At 45.0% G+C, this 22,996-nt stretch overlaps 1 protein-coding gene across 2 annotated transcripts in view; it reads right to left on the bottom strand.

Annotated features, from left to right (window-relative positions):
• The window catches only part of ATF6 (activating transcription factor 6), a 465,865-nt gene that overhangs the window by 122,393 nt on the left and 320,476 nt on the right, over positions 1 to 22,996 (bottom strand). For both annotated transcript variants that reach the window (XM_040407064.1, XM_040407063.1), the window contains exons 12-13: positions 13,649 to 13,745; positions 2,507 to 2,568 (exon numbers count right to left, since the gene is read on the bottom strand). In XM_040407064.1, the coding sequence (XP_040262998.1) occupies positions 2,507 to 2,568; positions 13,649 to 13,745 (159 nt within the window). The remainder of the gene's footprint in view (positions 1 to 2,506; positions 2,569 to 13,648; positions 13,746 to 22,996) is intronic.

Here is a 22,996-nt window from a genome sequence, read left to right on the forward strand (position 1 = left end):
ATGGACAGTGAATAAGCATACTTTCACTGACTTAGTTATAATTTACTTATCAATTATTCCATCAATGACTGCGATCTTATATTTGTCTTATGTCATACCCTTGGTTTAGCCACCCTCCATAGCTATCGTTCATACCTCTTATCTATATAATCATTGCCCCCTGTAGAGACTTCTTATCTCTTATCTATTAATAGGGGGTTTATCAGGGCTATGTATAATATATATCTATAATTTTATTCTAAATGTCCCTCCTCTGATAGCCTGGCCGACCCGCGCTCCACTCTGGAACGCATTTCCACCGGTGATGACGCCCTAACTGGACGCCACATACACGATTTATCGGCCGAGCGCTGAGATGCGCTCCACTCTGGATCGCAGGGTCCCTGACGTCATATCCGGTGCGTCTCAGCCGGAAGTCGCATGTGCGGCGCTGAGATGCGCTCCACTCTGGAACGCAGGGCCCCTGACCTTATATCCGGGCGTCTCTGCCGGAACATCGCATGTGCGCGCGTGCCGTTCCACATTGGAACGCACGCTTTCTACACAATTGCCACTAGCTGGTATGAGACGCATGTCTGTTTACCTTAGCCCTTACACAGGGGCCATCTATTATTACTGATTAGGAGCGGCTTACTATAAGAGGGGGCTGTCCACCTAGGTGTATTGTTGGACCCTGGGAGAAGTGGTCATCACCTATCATGGGAGGATCAGCTGTTCATAGGCACCTACAGTAAGTAACCCTAGCTACACATTGCCTACACTGTGGAGCCATGCCACTATTATATTTTTATAGGGAAACATACGCTTTAGCATATGCTTTTGTTATAATAGGTGACGCAAGAGGAATAGTCCTCTTTATCTGAGGGACCTGTCAAAATTGATTCAGGGACGTATTGTAAGGTATGCCTATTCCCACTATTTAGGCTATACTATGAGGGTCCAATTGAGCACATCTCTGTATTCATTGGTCACCCACATATGTTTCAGCTATCGTTGCCAGCTAGATCTATCTATGCTGGACTGTGTGAACATCATTGTTCTATGTGAATATTCATCTTGAAGGCTAATCTTGGCCTTGTCTGAGAGACCTGAGCGTTTCTGTATATATATATAGTGAATTTCCTCTGGACACAGTGAGTGACCCTCTTGAATGAGGCCCTTGTTGGTGATGGTCCCTCACGTAATTCATTTGGGTGTCTGGTTATAGGTATATATATATATATATATATATATACACACACACACACACACACACATCTATATATTTTCCTCTCTTTTTTACAGGTATCCACTCTGGCTCTACCAGACCAAAATTACGTGCCTTTAACATCATGACTGTTGGTGTTTGTCCCTCCCTCCCTCTCTCCCAGTAAGGTCATCTGGTCCAATCTTTTAACTGTACTATTGACCATCTTTGGACACCATTGTCTGCCGAACGGGTGTATCGTGGTTGTCCCAATTTTCATTGGGCCTCCCTCCGTTCGACATTTATCAATTTAGCTATCCAATATTAATCCATTTACCCCCTGATGATCCCACACCGTGGGGGAAACGCGTTGGGGTTGAGCACAGAATTGTCTGTGTAATTAATAGTCATCCCTTTAAGTGTCGTGTATTGTTGCATGTAGTCGGTTGCACCGTGTACCTCTTGGTATTTTATACCATTAGGGCTGTATACACTGTGCATATTGTTACATCCTTTCTGTCCGTACCTATTTCAGTCCACCACTAGATTACTTTATCATCAGCCCGTACAGATTAGGGCCAACTAGGAGCTGCCAGTCAGGTTCGAGGACAGGAAGTCTCCACCTTTAGGAGTCGCCCCTGGGCAGAGGGCCTAGTTTTAGGTATTGTAATTAGGGTCATCTACTCCCAACTTCATAATAGTATCTTGGTGGACGGCATTATGTATGGACATTATAGGACAAATTGCTTACGCTATGAGTAATATTAAAGTTTATTCCTTTTTTAGGGTTATGCTGTAGCTGGACCTATGATTTAAAGGGTTAGGCATTGACTTAACAGGTAGCCATCCAATAGGTGGCACTAGAGAGCCAGTTTTTGTCCTCCTGGAGGACGCTGAATTGGGACAGCTACTACCCCCTACAACTGTAACATCCCTGCTACTACCAGGTATTTTTTAAGCTTGTAAGGGAACACCATTTGGAGGGACCAGAAACTATCCGCAAGCTCATCTGAGCAAAGATTTAAATGAAATGTGTCATCAGAAAAGAACCTAGGGGATCATTTACCATGCTGAAATACACCTAAAATTTGGCTTATTTTAGGTGCAGATTGCGGCGCAATGCTTCGGCATCTTAAAGCTCATTAAGCATAACTAACAAACCTCATTTCTGAACATTTGGCTACACGGATAAACAGCAGAAAGGTATCATTTCAATGCTACATACTACTACATTGCATTGCCTAAAGTTATATAAAGCAAATACAGCTGACAGATTACCTTTAAACATCACACAATTCAGTTTTAGTGAGATTTACTTACTTTAAGCTGGTCTCTGTGTATTGCACGGTTACAAGTTGTGTGCCATCTTTTTCATCTGATTTCTGTAATGTAAATTATATAAAATATCAAATTATATTTTTTTTTGTATATAGTAACCTTAAAGGGGTTGTCTCACTTCAGCAAATGGTATAGAAGAAATCCCAGCAGTCGTGTCTTGATATTATGATTTTTTTTTATTGCATCAAATCAAATCGATGTGTAGGACACATCGATTTGATTTGGTGCAATAAAAAAACATCATATTATCAAGACACGACTGCTGGGATTTCTTCTATACCATTAGTGGAGATTGCTCCTATCCCATGCGGCGTGCACAGGGTGAGTGCTGGCTGATCCATTTTCTCACTTCAGCAAATAGCATTTATTATGTAGAGAAAGTTAATACAAGGCACTTACTAACTTATTGTTACTATCCATATTGCTTCCTTTGCTGGCTGGATTCATTTTTCCATTAAATTAAACACTGCTCGTTTCCATAGATACGACTATTCTGCAATCCAGCAGCGGTGGCCGTGCTTGCACCCTATAGGAAAAAGCACAACCCTATATACCATCCCATGGTCCCAGCCACCAGAGAGGCCGGCGCTTTTTCCTATAGTGTGCAAGCAAGACCACCACTGCTGGACTGCATGGTGGTCTATAACCATGGAAACGAACAGTGTATAATGTGATGGAAAAATGAATCCAGCCAGCAAAGGAAGCAATATGGATAATAACAATACATATTCACACATCCACATGACTGACTAGCCACCTCCAGGTAATATCAGCTATTACCTCAGTGCTGTCTGCCTTCTTTATATCCACATGACTGACTAGCCACATCCAGGTAATATCAGCTGTTCCCTCAGTGCTGTATGCCTTCTTCATATCCACATGATCGACTGGCCACCTTCAGTTAATATCAGCTGTTCCCTCAGTGCTGTATGCCTTCTTCATATCCACATGATCGGCTAGCCACCTCCAGGTATTATCAGCTGTTCCTTCACTGCTCTGTGCCTTCTTCATATCCACATGATAGACTAGCCACCTCCCGGTAATATCAGCTGTTCCCTCAGACTGCTGTATGCCTTCTTCATATCCACATGATCGGCTAGCCACCTCCAGGTAATATCAGCTGTTCCCTCAGTGCTGTATGCCTTCTTCATATCCACATGATCGACTAGCCACCTTCAGGTAATATCATCTGTTCCCTCAGTGCTCTCTGCCTTCTTTATATCCACAGGACTGACTAGCCACCTCCCGGTAATATCAGCTGTTCCTTCACTGCTGTATGCCTTCTTCATATCCACATGATCGACTGGCCACCTCCAGGTAATATCATAGAAACATAGAATGTGTCGGCAGATAAGAACCATTTGGCCCATCTAGTCTGCCCAATATACTAAATACTATGGATAGCCCCTGGCTTTATCTTATATGAAGGATGGCCTTATGCCTATCCCATGCATGCTTAAACTCCTCCACTGTATTTGCAGCTGCCACTTCTGCAGGAAGGCTATTTCATGCATCCACTACTCTCTCAGTAAAGTAATACTTCCTGATATTACTTTTAAACCTTCGCCCCTCTAATTTAAAACTATGTCCTCTTGTAGCAGTTTTTCTTCTTTTAAATATTCTTTCCTCTTTTACCTTGTTGATATGTATTTAAAAGTTTCTATCATATCCCCTCTGTCTCGTCTTTCTTCCAAGCTATACATGTTAAGGTCCTCTAATCTTTCCTGGTAAGTTTTATCCTGCAATCCATGTACCAGTTTAGTAGCTCTTCTCTGAACTCTCTCCAAAGTATCAATATCCTTCTGGAGATATGGTCTCCAGTACTGAGCACAATACTCCAAATGAGGTCTCACTAGTGCTCTGTAGAGCGGCATGAGCACATCCCTCTTTCTACTGGTAATTCCTCTTGCTATACACCCAAGCATTCTGCTAGCATTTCCTGCTTGTCACGGGGTTCCGAAGGTGCACTCGGTCCCCCATTGCCCGCAGAACTGTTGCTTAGCTTTTGGAAAGAGGTTCTGTGTTTGACCTCATTCCCAGGGCGGCTTTACTAGCTGGGTGGCTCCTTGCTCCTAAGTCTGCCTTGAGCGCCGAGCTGATCACTCGGTGCTCGACTGGTTGGTCTGTCGGTCATGTGACGCTGGCCACCTCACATGACCCTCACTCCCCACTATAAATACAGGCAGCCTCCTGGCTACAGGTTGCCTGTTAATTTCTAGGTTCCTGGCTATTTGTTGGACTGCTGAATACTTACCTGATCCTGTTCCTTGACCATCCTTTTGCCTGATCCTCCTGTACTGCGCATCCGTCCTGGTATTGTGACCTCGGCTCCCACCTGACTACTCTCTTAGGACTCCTCTTGTACTTCTCTGCTCTCCTGGTATTTATGACCCCGGCTTCTCCTGACAATTCTCTGCTTGCTCCATTTGTACTTTGCAGCTTTCCTGGTATTGACTCTGTCCGTTCACGTCCTGTTGTTTGTCTGTCTGTCATCCCTGCACTTACTTACAAGTTAGGGATTGCCGTCCAGTTGTCCCCTGTCATTAGGACTCGCGAGGCAAGTAGGCAGGGCCAGGGGTAAGGGTGGAGCGCAGTGGTCACTTCCCTCCCCCCTGTGTGTGTGTGTACGCGACCGTTACAGATTAACAGGCCCAATAACCACTGTATTATGAATCCTCTGGTGACCCTGACTGACTATGTCTCTAATCTGACGCAGATGGTGCAGGAGTTAGGGGAAAAACTCAGCTCTTTTGAGTTGGGGCAAGGCTCTTCCACTCCTCAGGCCTCCAGTCCGCATTTTGAGCCCAGATTAAGCTCCCAGAAACCTTTTCTGGAGACCGGAAGAAGGTTTCTCTCTTTTAAGGAGAGTTGCAAACTTTACTTCCGTTTGCGCCCCGTGTCCTCTGGCCCCGAGAGTCAACGCGTGGGCATTATCATTTCCCGAGTACAGGGTGATCCCCAGGACTGGGCGTTCTCTTTACCTGCTGGCGCCAGTTGTTTATATTCTGTGGAGGGGTTCTTTCAGGCCCTAGGTACCCTCTATGATGAACCAGACAGGGCTCTAGTAGCCGAGACGGCTCTAAAGGCACTGGTTCAGGGCAATTTACCAGCGGAGGATTATTGCAACCCAATCAGAAGGTGGTGTGTCCCCTCAGGATGGAACGAACCAGCCCTGAAGAGTCAGTTCAGGTCAGGTCTGTCTGATAAATTAAAGGATCTTCCTGGTCAGTTATCAACTTCCAGAGACCTTAGAGGAGATGATGACCCTTGTTGTTCGACTTGACCGACGGGTAGAGAGAGACGACAGGAACAACAGTTCTCTTCCCAGATGGTGTCCAGCCAGAGGCCTATCCCAGAGACAATGCTGAGGTCTCCACCGAGGAACCCATGCAGGTTGGCATGACCGGAGGGAATCTTCGCCGCAGACGTGGAGAATGCTTTTACTGTGGAGATTCTGACCATTGGATCAACCAGTGTCCTAAGAAGGTCCTCTCTGTCAAGTCTCCTAAGGCAAGGCAACCTAAAGACCAGGTACACCCTGAATTTTCTAAATGTAAGCTTTCGGTACCCATTACGATTTCTCTGGGAGTAGATAAATGGCCGGGTAAGGCCTTTATTGATTCTGGCTCAGCGGCTAGCTTTATTGACTCTGAGTATGCTGTTAGATTGGGTATTCCTATGTTTGCCTTACCAACTCCTATCCATGTCATGGCTATTGATGCTACTCCTCTTATTGGTGGTACGGTGAGCTTATGTACCTCGGAGATTTCTCTAACCGTGGGTGTGTGCCACTCAGAGAGATGTTCGCTTCTAGTCCTGGAGAACCTACCTGCTGAGGTGGTACTAGGGTTGCCTTGGCTCCGACTACATAACCCCACTATAGATTGGTCCAATGGGGAGTTGGTGAGATGGGGGGCCTAAGTGTGACTCGTGCCTGTCCGTGGTACAGGCTGGGGTCTCAGTAAAGTCTGATACTTTACCCTCTGTTGTTAGAGAATATTCTGATGTATTCTCATCACCAACCCCGGAGGTTCTACCCCCCCATAGACCTTATGATTGTACCATAGAGCTAGTAGAGGGGGCCAAGTTTCCTAAGGACGAATTTATAATCTTTCTATGCCCGAACGCAAGGCCATGGAAGATTATATTAAGGAGAGCCTTGGTAAAGGGCATATTAGACCTTCTGTCTCTCCTATGGGGGTGGGGTTTTTCTTCGTTAAGAAAAAAGATGGTGGTCTTAGGCCATGTATCGATTACCGGAGATTAAATAAAATCACTGTCCAGAATAGATACTCCCTCCCATTGATTCCGGATTTATTTAACCAGGTCCTGGGGGCAACCTGGTTTTCCAAAATTGACCTGAAAGGGGCATACAATCTAATCCGAATCAAGGAGGGAGACGAATGGAAGACGGCGTTCAATACTCCGGTAGGACACTTTGAATATCAGGTGATGCCTTTTGGACTCAGCAATGCCCAGCTGTGTTCCAAAACTTCATGAATGACATTCTTAGGGAGTTCTTAGGTAAATTTGTTATTGTCTATCTTGACGACATTTTGATATTCTCTCTGACTTCGAATCCCATGTGTCTCATGTTAGACAAGTATTAGAGGTGTTGAGGGAGAATCAGCTATCCGCTAAACAAGAGAAATGTGTCTTTGGTGTGCAGAGATTCTGTTCTAGGGCATGTTCTGACTCCTCACGCCTTCAAGATGGATCCTGGTAAGGTACTAGCAATTAAGGAATGGGTAAGACCTTCATCCTTAAAGGCCTTACAACGGTTCTTAGGTTTCGCCAATTACTATCGTAAATTTATTATGAATTTTCCGTAATTTGCTAAACCGTTGTGACCGACCTTACTAAGAAAGGGGCGGATTTGGAGAATTGGTCTACTGAGGCCATTTCTTCATTTGAAAAATTAAAAAGGCATTCAGTAGCGCTCCCATTCTGATCAGCCTGATCAGGAGAAACCTTTTATTGTGGAGGTTGGATGCGTCCGAGGACGGCGCAGGAGCAGTCCTTTCACAAGGTCCTGCCAGCCTCACTAATCTGAGACCATGTGCCTTCCTCTCCAGGAAATTCTCTCCCACGGAGAGAAACTACGACATAGGGAATAGGGAGCTGCTGGCCCATTAAATGGGCATTTGAGGAGTGGAGGCATTTTCTGGAGGGGGCAAGGCATTGTGTAACTGTTGTCACTGACCATAAAAACCTTATGTTTCTCGAGTCTGCTAAGAGGTTGAATCCCCGTCAAGCCAGATGGGCTCTGTTTTTTACTCGTTTTGATTTTTCCATCACGTTCAGGCCGGGAAGTAAAAATGTGAAGGCGGACGCATTATCTCGGAGCTTCCAGGCTTTTCAACCTACTGAGGTACCACCTGAATCCATCCTACCAGCAAAAATCTTCTTAGCAGCTCTTACCCAGGATATCTCGGCTCGCATTAGGTCGGAACAACATCTGCACCGGTATCCACCCCAACAGATAAGTTGTTTGTTCCCGTACAATTTCGTCTCCAGCTGTTGGGTGAGTGTCACGATTCTGCCTTTTGTGGACATCCGGGTGTTAAGGGGAATAAGGATCTGGTTTCTAGATCTTATTGGTGGCCCACTCTAACTAGGGATGTAAAGTCCTATGTGTCAGCCTGTGAGGTTTGTGCCAGGTCCAAGACACCTAGGACTCGCCCTGCTGGTAACCTACGACCCCTACCCATTCCCAGTAGACCCTGGTCCCATATCTCGATGGACTTTATAACTGACCTACCGCTGGCGGAGGGTAAGACTGTAGTGTGGGTAGTGGTGGATAGGTTTAGCAAGATGGTCCATTTCATTCCCCTGTCTAAACTCCCGAATGCCAAAACCCTGGCGTCTATTTTTGTGAAAGAAATTGTTTGATTGCATGGTATCCCGGAAAATATTGTTTCGGACAGGGGTGTGCAGTTTGTGTCCAAATTCTGGAGGGCCTTCTGTCAAAGATGTAAAATTTTGTTGTCTTTTTCTTCCGCCTACCATCCTGAGAGTAATGGGCAGACTGAACGCCCTTAATCAGTCTGTGAACAATTTCTGAGATTGTATGTTGCGATGACCAGCAATTATGGGTCAAATTCTTCCGTTGGCTGAATTTGCTCTGAATAACCGTGTCAATTCTTCTGCTGGGTCTTCCCCTTTCTTTTGTAACCATGGTTTTCATCCCCGTTTTCATTCTGGGTCGTCCGTCTCCTCCTCTAACCCTGAAGCTGATAAACTCTCCTCCGAACTGTGCACAGTTTGGGCCCGGGTTCAATCGAACCTAGAAAAGGCTCAATGTTCTCAAAAACTCAAGGCCGATAGGAGACGTTCAAGGGGGGTAAACTTTCAGGTTGGGGATAAAGTATGGTTGTCCTCCAAGAATCTATCTCTCAAGGTAACTTCTAAAAAAATTTGCTCCTCGTTTTATTGGACCATATAAGATCACGGAAGTGATTAACCCGGTATCTTTTAGGTTGGAGCTGCCTGAGTCATTCCACATTCATAATGTGTTCCATAAATCTCTGCTTAAAAAATATTTTGAACCGGTAGTACCATCAAAAGCCTCGCCTCCGCCAGTTCTTGTTAATGATGCTGTCGAGTATGTGGTGTCTAAAATAGTGGATGTCAGGAAGGTGCGTAATTCCTTGCAGTACCTGATTCACTGGAAGGGGTATGGACCTGAAGAGAGATCTTGGGTACCTGCCAGGGAGGTTCATGCTCCTAGACTTGTTCATAAATTTCATCGCCTGAAGTCTTGGGTCCGGTGGCCCCTCGTAAAAGGGGGGTACTGTCACGGGGTTCCGAAGGTGCACTCGGTCCCCCATTGCCCGCAGAACTGTTGCTTAGCTTTTGGAATGAGGTTCTGTGTTTGACCTCATTCCCAGGGCGGCTTTACTAGCTGGGTGGCTCCTTGCTCCTAAGTCTGCCTTGAGCGCCGAGCTGATCACTCGGTGCTCGACTGGTTGGTCTGTCGGTCATGTGACGCTGTCCACGTCACATGACCCTCACTCCCCACTATAAATACAGGCAGCCTGCTGGCTACAGGTTGCCTGTTAATTTCTAGGTTCCTGGCTATTTGTTGGACTGCTGAATACTTACCTGATCCTGTTCCTTGACCATCCTTTTGCCTGATCCTCCTGTACTGCGCATCCGTCCTGGTATTGTGACCTCGGCTCCCACCTGACTACTCTCTTAGGACTCCTCTTGTACTTCTCTGCTCTCCTGGTATTTATGACCCCGGCTTCTCCTGACAATTCTCTGCTTGCTCCATTTGTACTTTGCAGCTTTCCTGGAATTGACTCGGTCCGTTCACGTCCTGTTGTTTGTCTGTCTGTCATCCCTGCACTTACTTACAAGTTAGGGATTGCCGTCCAGTTGTCCCCTGTCATTAGGACTCGCGAGGCAAGTAGGCAGGGCCAGGGGTAAGGGTGGAGCGCAGTGGTCACTTCCCTCCCCCCTGTGTGTGTGTGTACGCGACCGTTACACTGCTGCTCTGTGACATTGTCTGCCTACCTTTAAGTCTTCTGAAATAATGATCCCTAAATCCCTTTCCTCAGATACTGAGGTTAGGACTGTATCACTGATTTTATATTCTGCTCTTGGGTTTTTACGTCCCAGGTGCATTATCTTGCACTTATCAACATTAAATTTTAGTTGCCAGATTTTTGACCATTCCTCTAGTTTTCCTAAGTCCTTTTCCATTTGGTGTATTCCTCCAGGAACATCAACCCTGTTACAAATCTTTGTGTCATCAGCAAAAAGACACACTTTACCATTGAGGCCTTCTGCAATTTCGCTGACAAAGATATTAAACAATATGGGTCCCAGAACAGATCCCTGAGGTACCCCACTGGTAACAAGACCTTGGTCTGAATATACTCCATTGACTACAACCCTCTGTTGCCTGTCCCTCAGCCACTGCCTAATCCATTCAACAATATGGGAGTCCAAGCCGAATGACTGCACTTTATTGATAAGCCTTCTATGTGGGACAGTATCAAAAGCCTTACTAAAGTCTAGATAAGCGATGTCTACTGCACCTCCTCCATCTATTATTTTAGTCACCCAATCAAAAAAATCAATAAGATTAGTTTGACATGATCTCCCTGAAGTAAACCCATGCTGTTTTTCATCTTTCAATCCATGGGATTTTAGATGTTCCACAATCCTCTCCTTAAGTATGGTTTCCATTATTTCCCCACTATTGATGTCAGGCTTACTGGCCTATAGTTGCCCGATTCCTCCCTACTACCTTTCTTGTGAATGGGCACAACATTTGCTAATTTCCAATCTTCTGGGACGACTCCTGTTGCCAGTGATTGGTTAAATAAATCTGTTAATGGTTTTGCTAGTTCACCGCTGAGCTCTTTTAATAGCTTTGGGTGTATCCCATCAGGCCCCTGTGACTTATTTGTATTAATTTTAGACAGTTGACTTAGAACCTCTTCCTCTGTAAAGACACATGCGTCAAAAGATTCATTAGTCTTCTTTCCCAACTGAGGTCCTTCTCCTTCATTTTCCTTTGTAAAAACTGAACAGAAGTATTCATTGAGGCAGTCAGCTAGTTCTTTATCTTCTTCCATATACCTTCCTTCTTTAGTTTTTAATTTGGTAATTCCTTGTTTTAGTTTCCTTTTTTCATTTATGTATCTGAAGAATGCCTTATCGCCTTTTTTCCCTGACTGAGCTAATTTCTCTTCTGCCTGTGCTTTAGAAGCTCTTACAACTTGTTTGGCCTCTCTCTGCCTAATCTTATAAATTTGTCTGTCATCCTCGTTTTGATTTTTTTTTTAATTCCTAAATGCTATCTTTTTGTTTTTAATGATTTTGGCCACTTCTGCTGAGTACCACAGTGGTCTCTTCCTTTTTTTGCTTTTACTGACAAGCCTAATGCAATCTTCTGTTGCCATCAAAAGTGCCACTTTTAAGTAGTCCCAATTCTCCTGGACTCCAATGAAACTGTTCCGGTCTGATAGGGACTGGTATATCACTAATCTAATTTTAGAAAAGTCAGTTTTTCTAAAATCTAAAACTTTTGTTTTTGTGTGGTGTGACTCAGTCACTGTACTTATAGTAAACCACACTGACTGGTGATCACTAGATCCCAAGCTTTCCCCTACAGTAATATCAGATACCAAATTCCCATTTGTGAATGCTAAATCTAAAATGGCCTCCTTCTGGGTTGGCTCCTCCCCTACTTGCTGTAGAGATAATCCCAGTAGGGAATTTAGAATATCTGTACTCTTGGCAGAACTAGCTATTTTGGTTTTCCAGTTTACATCTGGAAGATTGAAGTCTCCCATAATGATAACTTCCCCCTTCAATGTCATTTTAGCTATTTCCTCAACTAGTAGATCATCTAATTCTTTGACTTGGGTAGGTGGTCTATATATAACACCTACACGAGTTACCTTATGATTATCAAGGTAATCAGCTGTTCCCTCAGTGCTGTATGCCTTCTTCATATCCACATGATCGACTAACCACCTCCAGGTAATATCAGCTGTTCCCTCAGTGCTGTATGCCTTCTTCATATCCACATGATCGCAGGGATCTCAAGTCTCCCGGAGGTTCAGGGAGTCTCCCGCTATTAGATAGCGGCTCCCTGACACCCACATGTGAGACAATATATCCCAGAAAGGTTTACTGATAGCAGAGCAGAGAGATAAGAGAAGTGACAGGACAGAGTTTAGATTACAGGTTAAATTAACCCTTTAGGGTCAAATTGGCTTCTCAAGGAGAGATATATGTTAAAGGCATCCCTTCTTCTGTCTCATTCTGTAGCAATAGAACTATTGAGAGAGATGTATTTTTTTTAAATACATTTACACATTCAACCCTCCATTTTAATTATATTATTTACCCCAGTGTTAAATTCACCCCCTGGATGCTTGATTTTTTTCCTAGAGTGGGGTAGATAATTACACACAGGGTTTTAAAGAATAAACTTCCTGACTCAGACCAAGAGCCGACTCAGCGAGTTAGCAAGTAAATCGAAGCATCCACGCATGCGCATTGCGCAACCTAAGCTTCAGTTCACTTGCTTCTTGTCAGCTCAGCGAATGAACCGATTCATGTGAAAGATCCGAACTTTCCATCTCTAGTTTACTCGCAGTAAACCTTTCGGGCAACCTGTAGCAGTGTCCCTTTCTCGGCGCGTGCGCACAGTGCAAAAAGAAGCCGATGCCAGCAGTCCGCAACGGCGCATCAGGCTGAGCCTGTGCGCACGCGCGGGATCTCAGAGCGGGGGGAGGGAGAGGGAGCAGCGGCACTGAGGAGTAGAAGGCGGCGCTGGGCACGAACGGCGATGCGTGCAGCCGGGCACCATGCATCCACAGACCTCCCCTGCTTGGGCACCTTAATTCAATGATTGACAGGTTAGTAAAACCTGTTTTTCCGCAGAATAAAGCCACAAATAGCTCTTATAAGGCCACCTTAGAAATCAGAATGCTGCCCTGGACATGAGCAGATGTTTAGCTCACAGGGCTTATAGGTGGTGACAGAATCCCTTTAATCATATACATAAATAGGATAATTTGGGGCAGGGTGATGAGCCCAGTCCTCCACACCATAGAGCAAAGTGTGCAAAGTTTGTGAAAGAAAAAAAAAGAAAACCTCCCTGAAATTAGTTTTTGCAGGTTGGGATGTCTGTGATCGACTGGCCACCTCCAGGTAATATTAGCTGTTACCTCAGAGCTGACTGCCTTCTTTATATCCACATGACTGACTAGCCACCTCCAGGTAATATCAGCTGTTACCTAAGTGCTCTCTGCCTTATTTATATCCACATGACTGATATTACCTGGGAGGTGGCTAGTCAGTCATGTGGAAATAAAGAAGGCAGACAGCACTGAGGTAACAGCTGAAATTACCTGGAGGTGGCTAGTCAGTCATGTGGATATAAAAAAGGCAGACAGCACTGAGGTAACAGCTTCACATTTGCATTTGACGGTCCGGCAGGCTGTTCTGACCGGGAGCAGCCTGCCGGATCCAGCATTGCCAGATGCTAACGGAATGCTGTCCGGCCCAATAAATCGATTTCCAGCATTCTATGCCGGAGAGGCCTGCCAGGAGTGTGAGACAAGCCTAAGAAATAGGTAAAGTTCTCTACAACCTCACCTGCACTGCCCTTGCCTTATGGGTGCTAAGTGTTCGTCTAGACTTTGTCCTTTCAACCTCATGTCTATGGACCCAGCCACGAAGCTCTTGGTTTAACCTAATTAAAAAAAAAAATGCAAAAAAACTTTGTTAGTGTACAGCATTTTCTCAGCGGAAAAGCAGATCCTAAAAAAATGAGAATACTTGCATAATTGCATCACCTTAACACAGAGAAAAAAGCCTTAAAGTCAAACTTCTCACATATCAAGCAGAAGGATGTATGGTATCAATCAGACACAGTTTATGCTATTGTGTTTTCGCAGTCTGCTACCGATTTGCCTGTTCTCGGTTATAATTTCACCCTTTTCCAGACCTGGCTGGGCTTCAGATGAATCATACTTAATTTTACATAGTTCATATGCATTTCTCTGAAGCAAGGCTCAGGAAGATTTCAATAAATGCCAATATATACAAAGGCAATTATTTTCCTTTTGTATGCAGGAATTACTTAGGTCATACATTTTATTACTATGGTGAGGTTTTCAAAACATATACACTACACACACACAAGTATAATAATACAAGAAACAAATTCTAAAATAGCAACTAAATACATAGCATCCAGAAGAATCTAATGTGGGTTTTCAATTCTTGTCAAATAACAGTCTGTAACTTGCAAATAAGCTATAGAAAGAGATATCCTGTCATAGAGGAAGTGATAAATGACAGAAACCTACATGTTCGTGCTTAAGAACTGATGCATGCAATGGAAAACTTTATGAACCTCCCCTCATCCCCCTGTGATAATTCAATCATAACTTGCTAAAATAGGAATGGAAAGACAGCCAAATTCAAATAGCAAGGGGGAGAAAAGCTATTTAACCACTTAAGGACCACAGGTTTATACCCCTCTAGTGACCAGGCCATTTTTACAAATCGGCACTTCACAATTTTAACGGTTTATTGCTCGGTCATGCAACTTGGCACCCAAATTAATTTTACCTCCTTTTCTTCTGACAAATACAGCTTTCTTTTGGTTGTATTTAATTGCTGCTGAGATTTTTCGTTTTTCCGATATTAATCAAAATAGGCCGCGATTTTCTCAAAAAAGTGTATTTTTAACTTTCTCTGGTTAAATTGTTCAAATATAATTAAATTTCTATACAAGTTTGTGTCAGAATTTATTGTGCTACATGTCTTTGATAAAAAATAAATCCAGTAAGTGTATATTTATTGGTTTACGCAAAAGTTATAGCGTTTACAAACTATGGTACAAAAATGTGAATTTCCGCATTTTGAAGCAGCTCTGACTTTCTGAGCACCTGTCATGTTTCTTGAGGTGCTAGAATGCCAGGATAGTATAAATACCCCCCAGATGACCCCATTTTAGAAAGAAGACACCCCAAAGTATTCGTGGAGGGGCTCACTATGCACCTCAGTGAATACCTTGGTGTCTACTTTCCGAAATGGGGTCATTTGTGGGGTGTTTTTACTGTTCTGGCATTTTGGGCGGGGCTAAATTGTGAGCAACCCTGTAAAGCCTAAAGGTACTCGTTGGACTTTCGGCCCCTTTACGCACCTAGGCTGCAAAAAAGTGTCACACATGTGGTATCGCCGTACTCAGAAGAAGTAGGGCAATGTGTTTTGGGGTGTATTTTTACATATACCCATGCTGGGTGAGAGAAATATCTCAGTAAATTGACAACTTTGTGTAAAAAAAATGGGAAAAGTTGTCAAAGGGGCATGGCGAGTTCCTAGAATATATATTTTATTTTGGCACAAGTTAGCGGAAAATGATTTTTTTTTTCTTACAAAGTCTCATATTCCACTAACTTGTGACAAAAAATAAAATTTTACATGAACTCGCCATGCCCATCACGAAATACCTTGGGGTGTATTCTTTCCAAAATGGGGTCACTTGTGGGGTATTTATACTGCCCTGGCATTTTAGGGGACCTAAAGCGTGAGAAGTAGTTTGGAATCCAAATGCGTAAAAAATGCCCAGTGAAATCCTAAAGGTACTCATTGGAATTTGGGCCCCTTTGTGCACCTAGGCTGCAAAAAAGTGTCACACATGTGGTATCGCCGTACTCAGGAGAAGTAGGGCAATGTGTTTAGGGGTGTATTTTTACATATACCCATACTGTGTGTGAGAAATATGTCTGTAAATGACAACTTTTCCCATTTTTTTTACACAAAGTTCTCAATTTACAGAGATATTTCTCTCAACCAGCATGGGTATATGTAAAAAGACACCCCAAAACACATTTTCCTGCTTCTCCTGAGTACGGCGATACCACATGTGTGACAGTTTTTTGCAGCCTAGGTGCGCGAAGGGGCCCAAATTACAATGAGTACCTTTTAGGAGGGCATTTTTAGACATTTGGATTCCAGACTTCTCACGCTTTAGGGCCCCTAAAATGCCAGGGCAGTATAAATACCCCACAAGTGACCCCATTTTGGAAAGAAGACACCCCAAGATATTCCGTAAGGGGCATGGTGAGTTCATAGAAGATTTTTTTTTTTGCCACAAGTTGGCGGAAATGTTTTCTTTTTTTTTTTTCTCACAAAGTCTCCCTTTCCGCTAACTTGGGACAAAAAGTTCAATCTTTCATGGACTCAATATGCCCCTCAGCGAATACCTTGGGGTGTCTTCTTTCCAAAATGGGGTCATTTGTGGGGTGTTTGTACTGCCCTGGCATTTGAGGGTCTCCACAATCATTACATGTATGGCCAGCATTAGGAGTTTCTGCTATTCTCCTTATATTGAGCATACGGGTAATGAGATTTTTTTTTTCGTTCAGCCTCTGGGCTGAAAGAAAAAATGAACGGCACAGATTTCTTCATTTGCATCAATCAATGTGGATGAAAAATCTCTGCCAAAAAATGTGCAAAAAAAAAAAAAGGAGGGGAAAGGCGTCTGCCAGGACATAGGAGCTCCGCCCAACATCCAAACCAACTCAGCTCGTATGCCCAATCGATGTGGATGAATAAATCATTGCCAGAAAATTTTATTTTTTTATATTTATACAAAGTGTTTGCCAAAGCATATGAACACCGCCCCTCAGCTCATAAGCCTCGACAAACGTATATTTTTTTACATTTTTTACTGCAGAGGAGAAATCTTGTCTTGCAGCGCCGCATACACCGACTTTTGTGTAATCTGACAGCAGCGCAATGCTTCTGTTAGAATGCACATCAGTGCTGTAGCTGGTTGATCGCTTGGTCCACCTAAAAGGTTAAAGAAATAAAAAATATAAATAAAAAAACCAGGCCGCAACGCAATAAATTTATTAACATTAACTTTATATAAACATTTGAAACAGAACATTAACTTTTTTGCTTACCTGTGATTTTTATTTTTTTTACCTTTAGAGGATAAACCTCTCCTTCCCCATGGGACAATGTGCAAAGCGCAAATCGCCCAGAGATGTAGCGAAGTACATTATGCACTTTGTCCCAGGTTAAAGGAGAGGTTTGTGGCAGCTCTGTGTGAAAGGGCCCTAAGCCTCCTGTGTGCCTGTCCTGTGTCACGCAATCCCTACACTAATAGTGTACCTGTGTGTGGTACTTGCGGAAACACTCCCCTATGCATGGGGAAGGCTGGACAGGACAGTCAGGACAAAAAAAGGTGGTGTCCCGCCTTATTCCAGCCCTGCTACAGAGACAACATCTTTTTCTTGGGGAACGTTGAGTTGGGGTACCAGGATAGACACTCGGGAAGTGTCTGGCATGTAGCCGGCTCACTACATTAGGGACTTGGGGCACGGACCCTCCTGGATACAGGATTTCCGAAATGATCTCTTCCTGGAATTTTAGGAAGGATCCTGTTCTCCCAGCCTTACTGTAGAGAACAAAACTATTATAGACAGCCAATTGAATTAAATAAACAGACACCTTCTTATACCAGCGTCTGGTGCGGCGGGACACTAAATAGGGAGCCAACATCTGGTCATTGAAGTCCACCCCTCCCATGTGAAGGTTATAGTCGTGGACAGAGAGGGGTTTTTTCAATGACTCCAGTTGCCCTTTTAATTTGGACAGTTGTGTCTGCGAGAATGGTGGACAGAAGGTAAACGTCCCTCCACTTCACCGCGAGCAGTTCTTGGTCACACAGGGCAGCCCTCTGACCCCGTGCAAGTCGGGTATTAACGAGCAGTTGGGGGAAGCCCCGGCGACTAGGTCGCGCGGTGCCACAGCATTGAATTCCGACTAGATGTAAGTGCCGAAAGAGGGCCACGCTTGAGTAAAAATTGTCCACGTATAAGTGGTACCCCTTGTGGAGTAAGGGTGACACCAAGTCCCAGACAATCTTGCCACTGCTCCCCAGGTAGTCAGGACATCCGACCGGCTCTAGTTTTGAGTCATTTCCCTCATAGACCCTAAAACGATATGTATAGCCTGTGGCCCTTTCACAGAGCTTATACAGTTTGACCCCATACCAGGCGCGCTTGCTGGGGATGTACTGTTTGATGCCAAGGCGCCCGGTAAAATGTACTAGGGGCTCATCTATGCAGATTTTCTGATTGGGTGTATACGCATCTGCAAATCTGGATGACAAATGGTCTATGAGGGGCCGAATTTTGTGGAGCCGGTCATAAGCAGGGTGGCCTCTTGGATGACAGGTTTTATTGTCAGCGAAATGCATAAAGCACATGATGACCTCAAAACGTGCCCTGGACATTGCAGCAGAGAACATGGGCATGTAATGTATTGGGTCTTTAGACCAATAGGACCGCAATACATTTTTTTTTAGTTAAACCCATGCTGAGGATAAGGCCCAAAAAAATTTTTAATTCGGAAACTGTGACTGGTTTCCACCGGTAAGGCTGGGCATAGAAACTTTCCGGATTGGCGGTTATATAGTCTGTGGCGTAGCGGTTGGTTTCTGCCACAACTAAGTCATAGAGATCCGCGGTGAAGAACAGCTCAAAAAACTCAAGGGCCGATCCTAAATGAGCTGTCTCCATGCGATCTCCAAACTGGGCGGTGAAAGGGGGCAATACGGGTGCGGCGGAAGCAGGGGAGTGCCAATTAGGGTTTGCCAGCACCTCTGGGAGACTAAGGGCTCTATGGGCCTGTGAACGTGGTGGCTGCGACGGAGGAGTTACTGCACGTGCCACCGTACCAGCTTGAACTGCCCTTCTGGTGCTCGCCACTTCACCAGGGAATACGGCAGTGCTGGTAGAAGGTCCAGGATGTGCTGCGCTGCTGGTGTATGCCGCACCATAAAAAAGATCAGGGCTAGCACCACTCTGCTGCAAATAAGGCTCATCATGCGGGGTATGCAGAACACTGACATGGGATCGGGTACGCCTGACCGTAGCAGTGACCTCAACCTCGTCATCTTCGCTAGCGGTTTGAGTGCCACTGGTCTCTACAGGTTCATATACTGAACCACTGGAATCAGCGGGTGAGGCGTCCCCATCGCATTCATCCATCACGGCCAGAATCCTGTAGGCCTCTTCAGCGGAATACGCCTTGTTTGACATTTTGGAATAAATAAATTTAGGGGGTATTCCTCTGAGACTACCCAGGAAAAAGAGCAAACCTGCCTAGTAAAAAGGAGTGCTTGTGAAGTAAAGCTGCGATCGCTAATAAAGATCCAAAAAGCTCAAAAGTGATCTTTATAGCGGCGAAGCGATTTTACGGTGTTTTTGCAGTGATCAGAAAAACTGCATTTTTTGTAGGGCCTAAGGTGACCCTAATGTACTTATATAGATCTGATTGCGATCTTTCTTGATCACTTACAGATACTAAATAGTACTAGTACTGATTAGCGACAGTGATGACGCTAATCAGCGACTAATCAGTGACTGCGAAGCGGTGGGCTGGGCGCTTACTACCTAACAAGTAGCTGACTACCTGGCGGTGATGAGGGACCCTTACAGGGGGGTGATCAATGACAGGGGGGTGACAGGGGGATGATCAGGCAGTTTATATGGGGTGATCAGGGGTTAATAAGTGACAGGGGGGGGTGTAGTGTATGTGTGGTGATTGGTGCTACTTACAGAGCTGCCCGTGTCCTCTGGTGGTTGATCCAAGCAAAAGGGACCACCAGAGGACCAGGTAGCAGGTATATCAGATGCTATTTACAAAATAGCGTCTGACATACCTCTTTGATTGGATCTTTTAAAAATCTACAGCCTGCCAGCCAATGATCGCTGCCGGCAGGCTGTAGTTGAACTTCTGAACTGCACGATCCTGTGAGCGCGCATTCACAGGAAATCTCGGGTCTCACGAGATGACACCTATTGGCATCATCGAGACTTGAGTGAGCCGCCGCACTCACGCCTTTCGGCGTTAGTGTGACGGCAAGCGATTAAGCACAGTTTGGCTAGAAGCTTGCATTCTGCTATTGTCTACACCAGTGGTGGGCAAACTTTTTTGTCAACTGAGCCAAATATCGACAAAACCATGATTGACATTTCTTTCGAGAGGCACATTTTTAAAACCTAAAATATTGCATCAACAGTACCAGTGAGGACTATTAGGGCCGTTGCCATATTGCAGGCAGCATACGGCGGGTCCGCAATACACGGGCACTGGCCGTGTGCAGCCTGCATCATGGACCCATTCACTTCAATGGGTCCAGGATCCGGGATATGAGCGCATGCACGGTGCGGAAGCACAGCCAGAAGCACCAGGGAAGCACACTGTAGCACTCATATCCTGGATCCTGGACCCATTGAAGTGAATGGCCGTGTGCAGCCCGCATCATGGACCCATTCACTTCAGCATGCGCTACTTTTTTGCGGTGCGGGCAGTCGGATGCGGATCGCGAACCCCATTCAAGTGAATGGGTCCGCAATCCTCATGCAGCTGCCCCATGGTCTGTGTCCGTGCATTGCGGATCGCTATTTGCGGTCCGCAGCACAGGCACGGCGCCCTTACATTCGTGGGCATGAGCCCAGAGTGTGTTTTTACATACTTTTATATGTACTTTCTTTTATTTGGATCTTGATTATTATTTCATTTTATCTTTATCATTTTTTACTTTTATTAATAAACTTGTCTGCAGATGTGGATGTAATGTGGATGACGCACTTATGGGGGATATCTGTGGATGACGCACTTATGGGGGATATCTGTGGATGACACACTTATGGGGGATATCTGTGGATGACGCACTTATGGGGGATATCTGTGGATGACGCACTTATGGGGGATATCTGTGGATGACGCACTTATGGGGGATATCTGTGGATGACGCACTTATGGGGATATCTGTGGATGACGCACTTATGGGGGATATCTGTGGCTGACGCAGTTATGGGGGATATCTGTGGATGACGCACTTATGGGGGATATCTGTGGATGACGCACTTATGGGAGATATCTGTGGATGACGCACTTATGGGGGATATCTGTGGATGACGCACTTATGGGGGATATCTGTGGATGACGCACTTATGGGGGATATCTGTGGATGACACATATATAGCATACGAAGCTATATATGTGCCCTCCACAGATATCCCCCATAAGTGCCCTCCACAGATATCCCCCATAAGTGCCTTCTAGTAAGTAAAGTAATGTATTAGTGGGGGGAAGGGAGGAGGCAGGGACACTTGAGGCGGGGCAGGTGCAGTGCCCGGTGCTGTGCACACACCGGGGGCAGCTCCTACCTTTTTGCTGCAGGACATTTCGCTCCTCCTGAGCGGCGGCCTCTTCACCACTCCTCACATGGCCGGCAGTGGGCAGCCGAACTAGAGCGCCGCTACCCGCCCTTCTGCTGCTGTGCGCAGCGTGACATCTCACCCTCCATCAGCGCCTCCTTCCCCGCCTGCCTGCTTCATTCATAAAGTGGAAGGAGCAGACAGACGGGGCAGGAGGCGCATGACGGACATTTTGCAAGCAGCTTGAGCGGCGCGATATGGCTGCGCGGCCGCCCACCCGCCAGCCCGCACCAAAGAGCCGCATTCAAGGATCTAAAGAGCCGCTTGTGGCTCGCGAGCCGCACTTTGCCGACCACTGGTCTACATAAACATAAGAGATCCCCATATATCACAAGGATGATCCAAGAATAGCTCAGTAAATTCCCAGTCACGGATGGAAAGGCCTTGGAATGGAGGTTCCTTGCGGCAGCAGAACCATGATGAACAAGTTTCACTCAGTTATAAGATATTCAGAAAACAAAGTAGGGAGTGGTTTTTGCCTTTGCATGTTTTACTTTTGTTAAAACTTTAATACAAACTACTTGATTTAAAACAAAATTAGGCACATTGCTTTGCCAATACTGACAGGTATCAGCAATTATTACAAGGGATTCTGCCCCCAGGTTTATGCTGCCCTGTCTGAGGACATTATATCACTGAAAAATAGCCACGAAAATTTTACTTTTACTGGATAAATTTAAAAACGAAATACATAGAAGCCCAAACAGAAACTAACACATTTGTGTACACAATACATCAACAACAAATATATCCTGTGCCCACACAAATGTATAATGATATAGTTTACGAACAATTACTCAGAACTCAGCAAGGGCAATTTGAGGAAACTCATCTGCATAAAATATCTAACATTATATTGCAGAAAACCATGGTTGTGACCATAACTCACGGTTAGTTGATACCAGTCACTAGGTGCCAGGCCAGGGGGTAGCAACCAACAGATGAGGTGGGTAAGATGTTATATCCCTAGGGTGACCCTACAGGTATCCCTGCCTAAAAGCGGAGCACCTGCCCAGAAAGGGGCGACCCCACTTATCGGTGGCTAAACCCTGAAAAGCCCTGGATGTCCCTGCTGAAATCTTCTCTTTCCGATGTGTTTCCCCAGGTGGCGGTATCCACGTGGTTCATCAGGGGAAAGAACTTGCAGCAAACAGGAGATGAGCAAATGCTGCCAGTTACTAAACCAGATGGTCTGATGGTAGATACACAATATATGTGGGCTCCAGGATAAAAAGAGCACACCACCATTAAGAATGGTGCCTCTTTTAAAGGATAACGGTCATATTTTTATTTATTTGCTAGTTTATTAGAGCAAGGCATGTATAACTGAGTTAGTCTGTCAATGATTGCCAAAAGATCTGTAATTACCTTATAATAAAAGTTTTCATTAATGTCTCCTGTCCCTTTCCACTACTCCCTTAAAAGACCATTGCTATGGCTCATCTGTCTCCGGCTAGGAAGACAGAGGGGCGGGCCTTCACACTGCATTCCTGCATTAGGCTTCAGAGTGAGGAGGCGTGTCTCTCAGTAATCAAATCTGATTGGCTGGCAGCAAGCTGCTGGCTACAGCAAGTGTGCATGTGACCTGACGGAATGCAGTTTTGGCCTCAGAGAACTGGCAGAGGAGCCATCTTGAGAAGACCCTGATAATGTAGGATTCAAAACAGCCGTAACTAAGGGGAAAACTCAA

This window comes from Bufo bufo, chromosome 9, assembly GCF_905171765.1.
Source record: "Bufo bufo chromosome 9, aBufBuf1.1, whole genome shotgun sequence".
In the NCBI taxonomy this organism is placed as follows: Eukaryota; Metazoa; Chordata; class Amphibia; order Anura; family Bufonidae; genus Bufo; species Bufo bufo.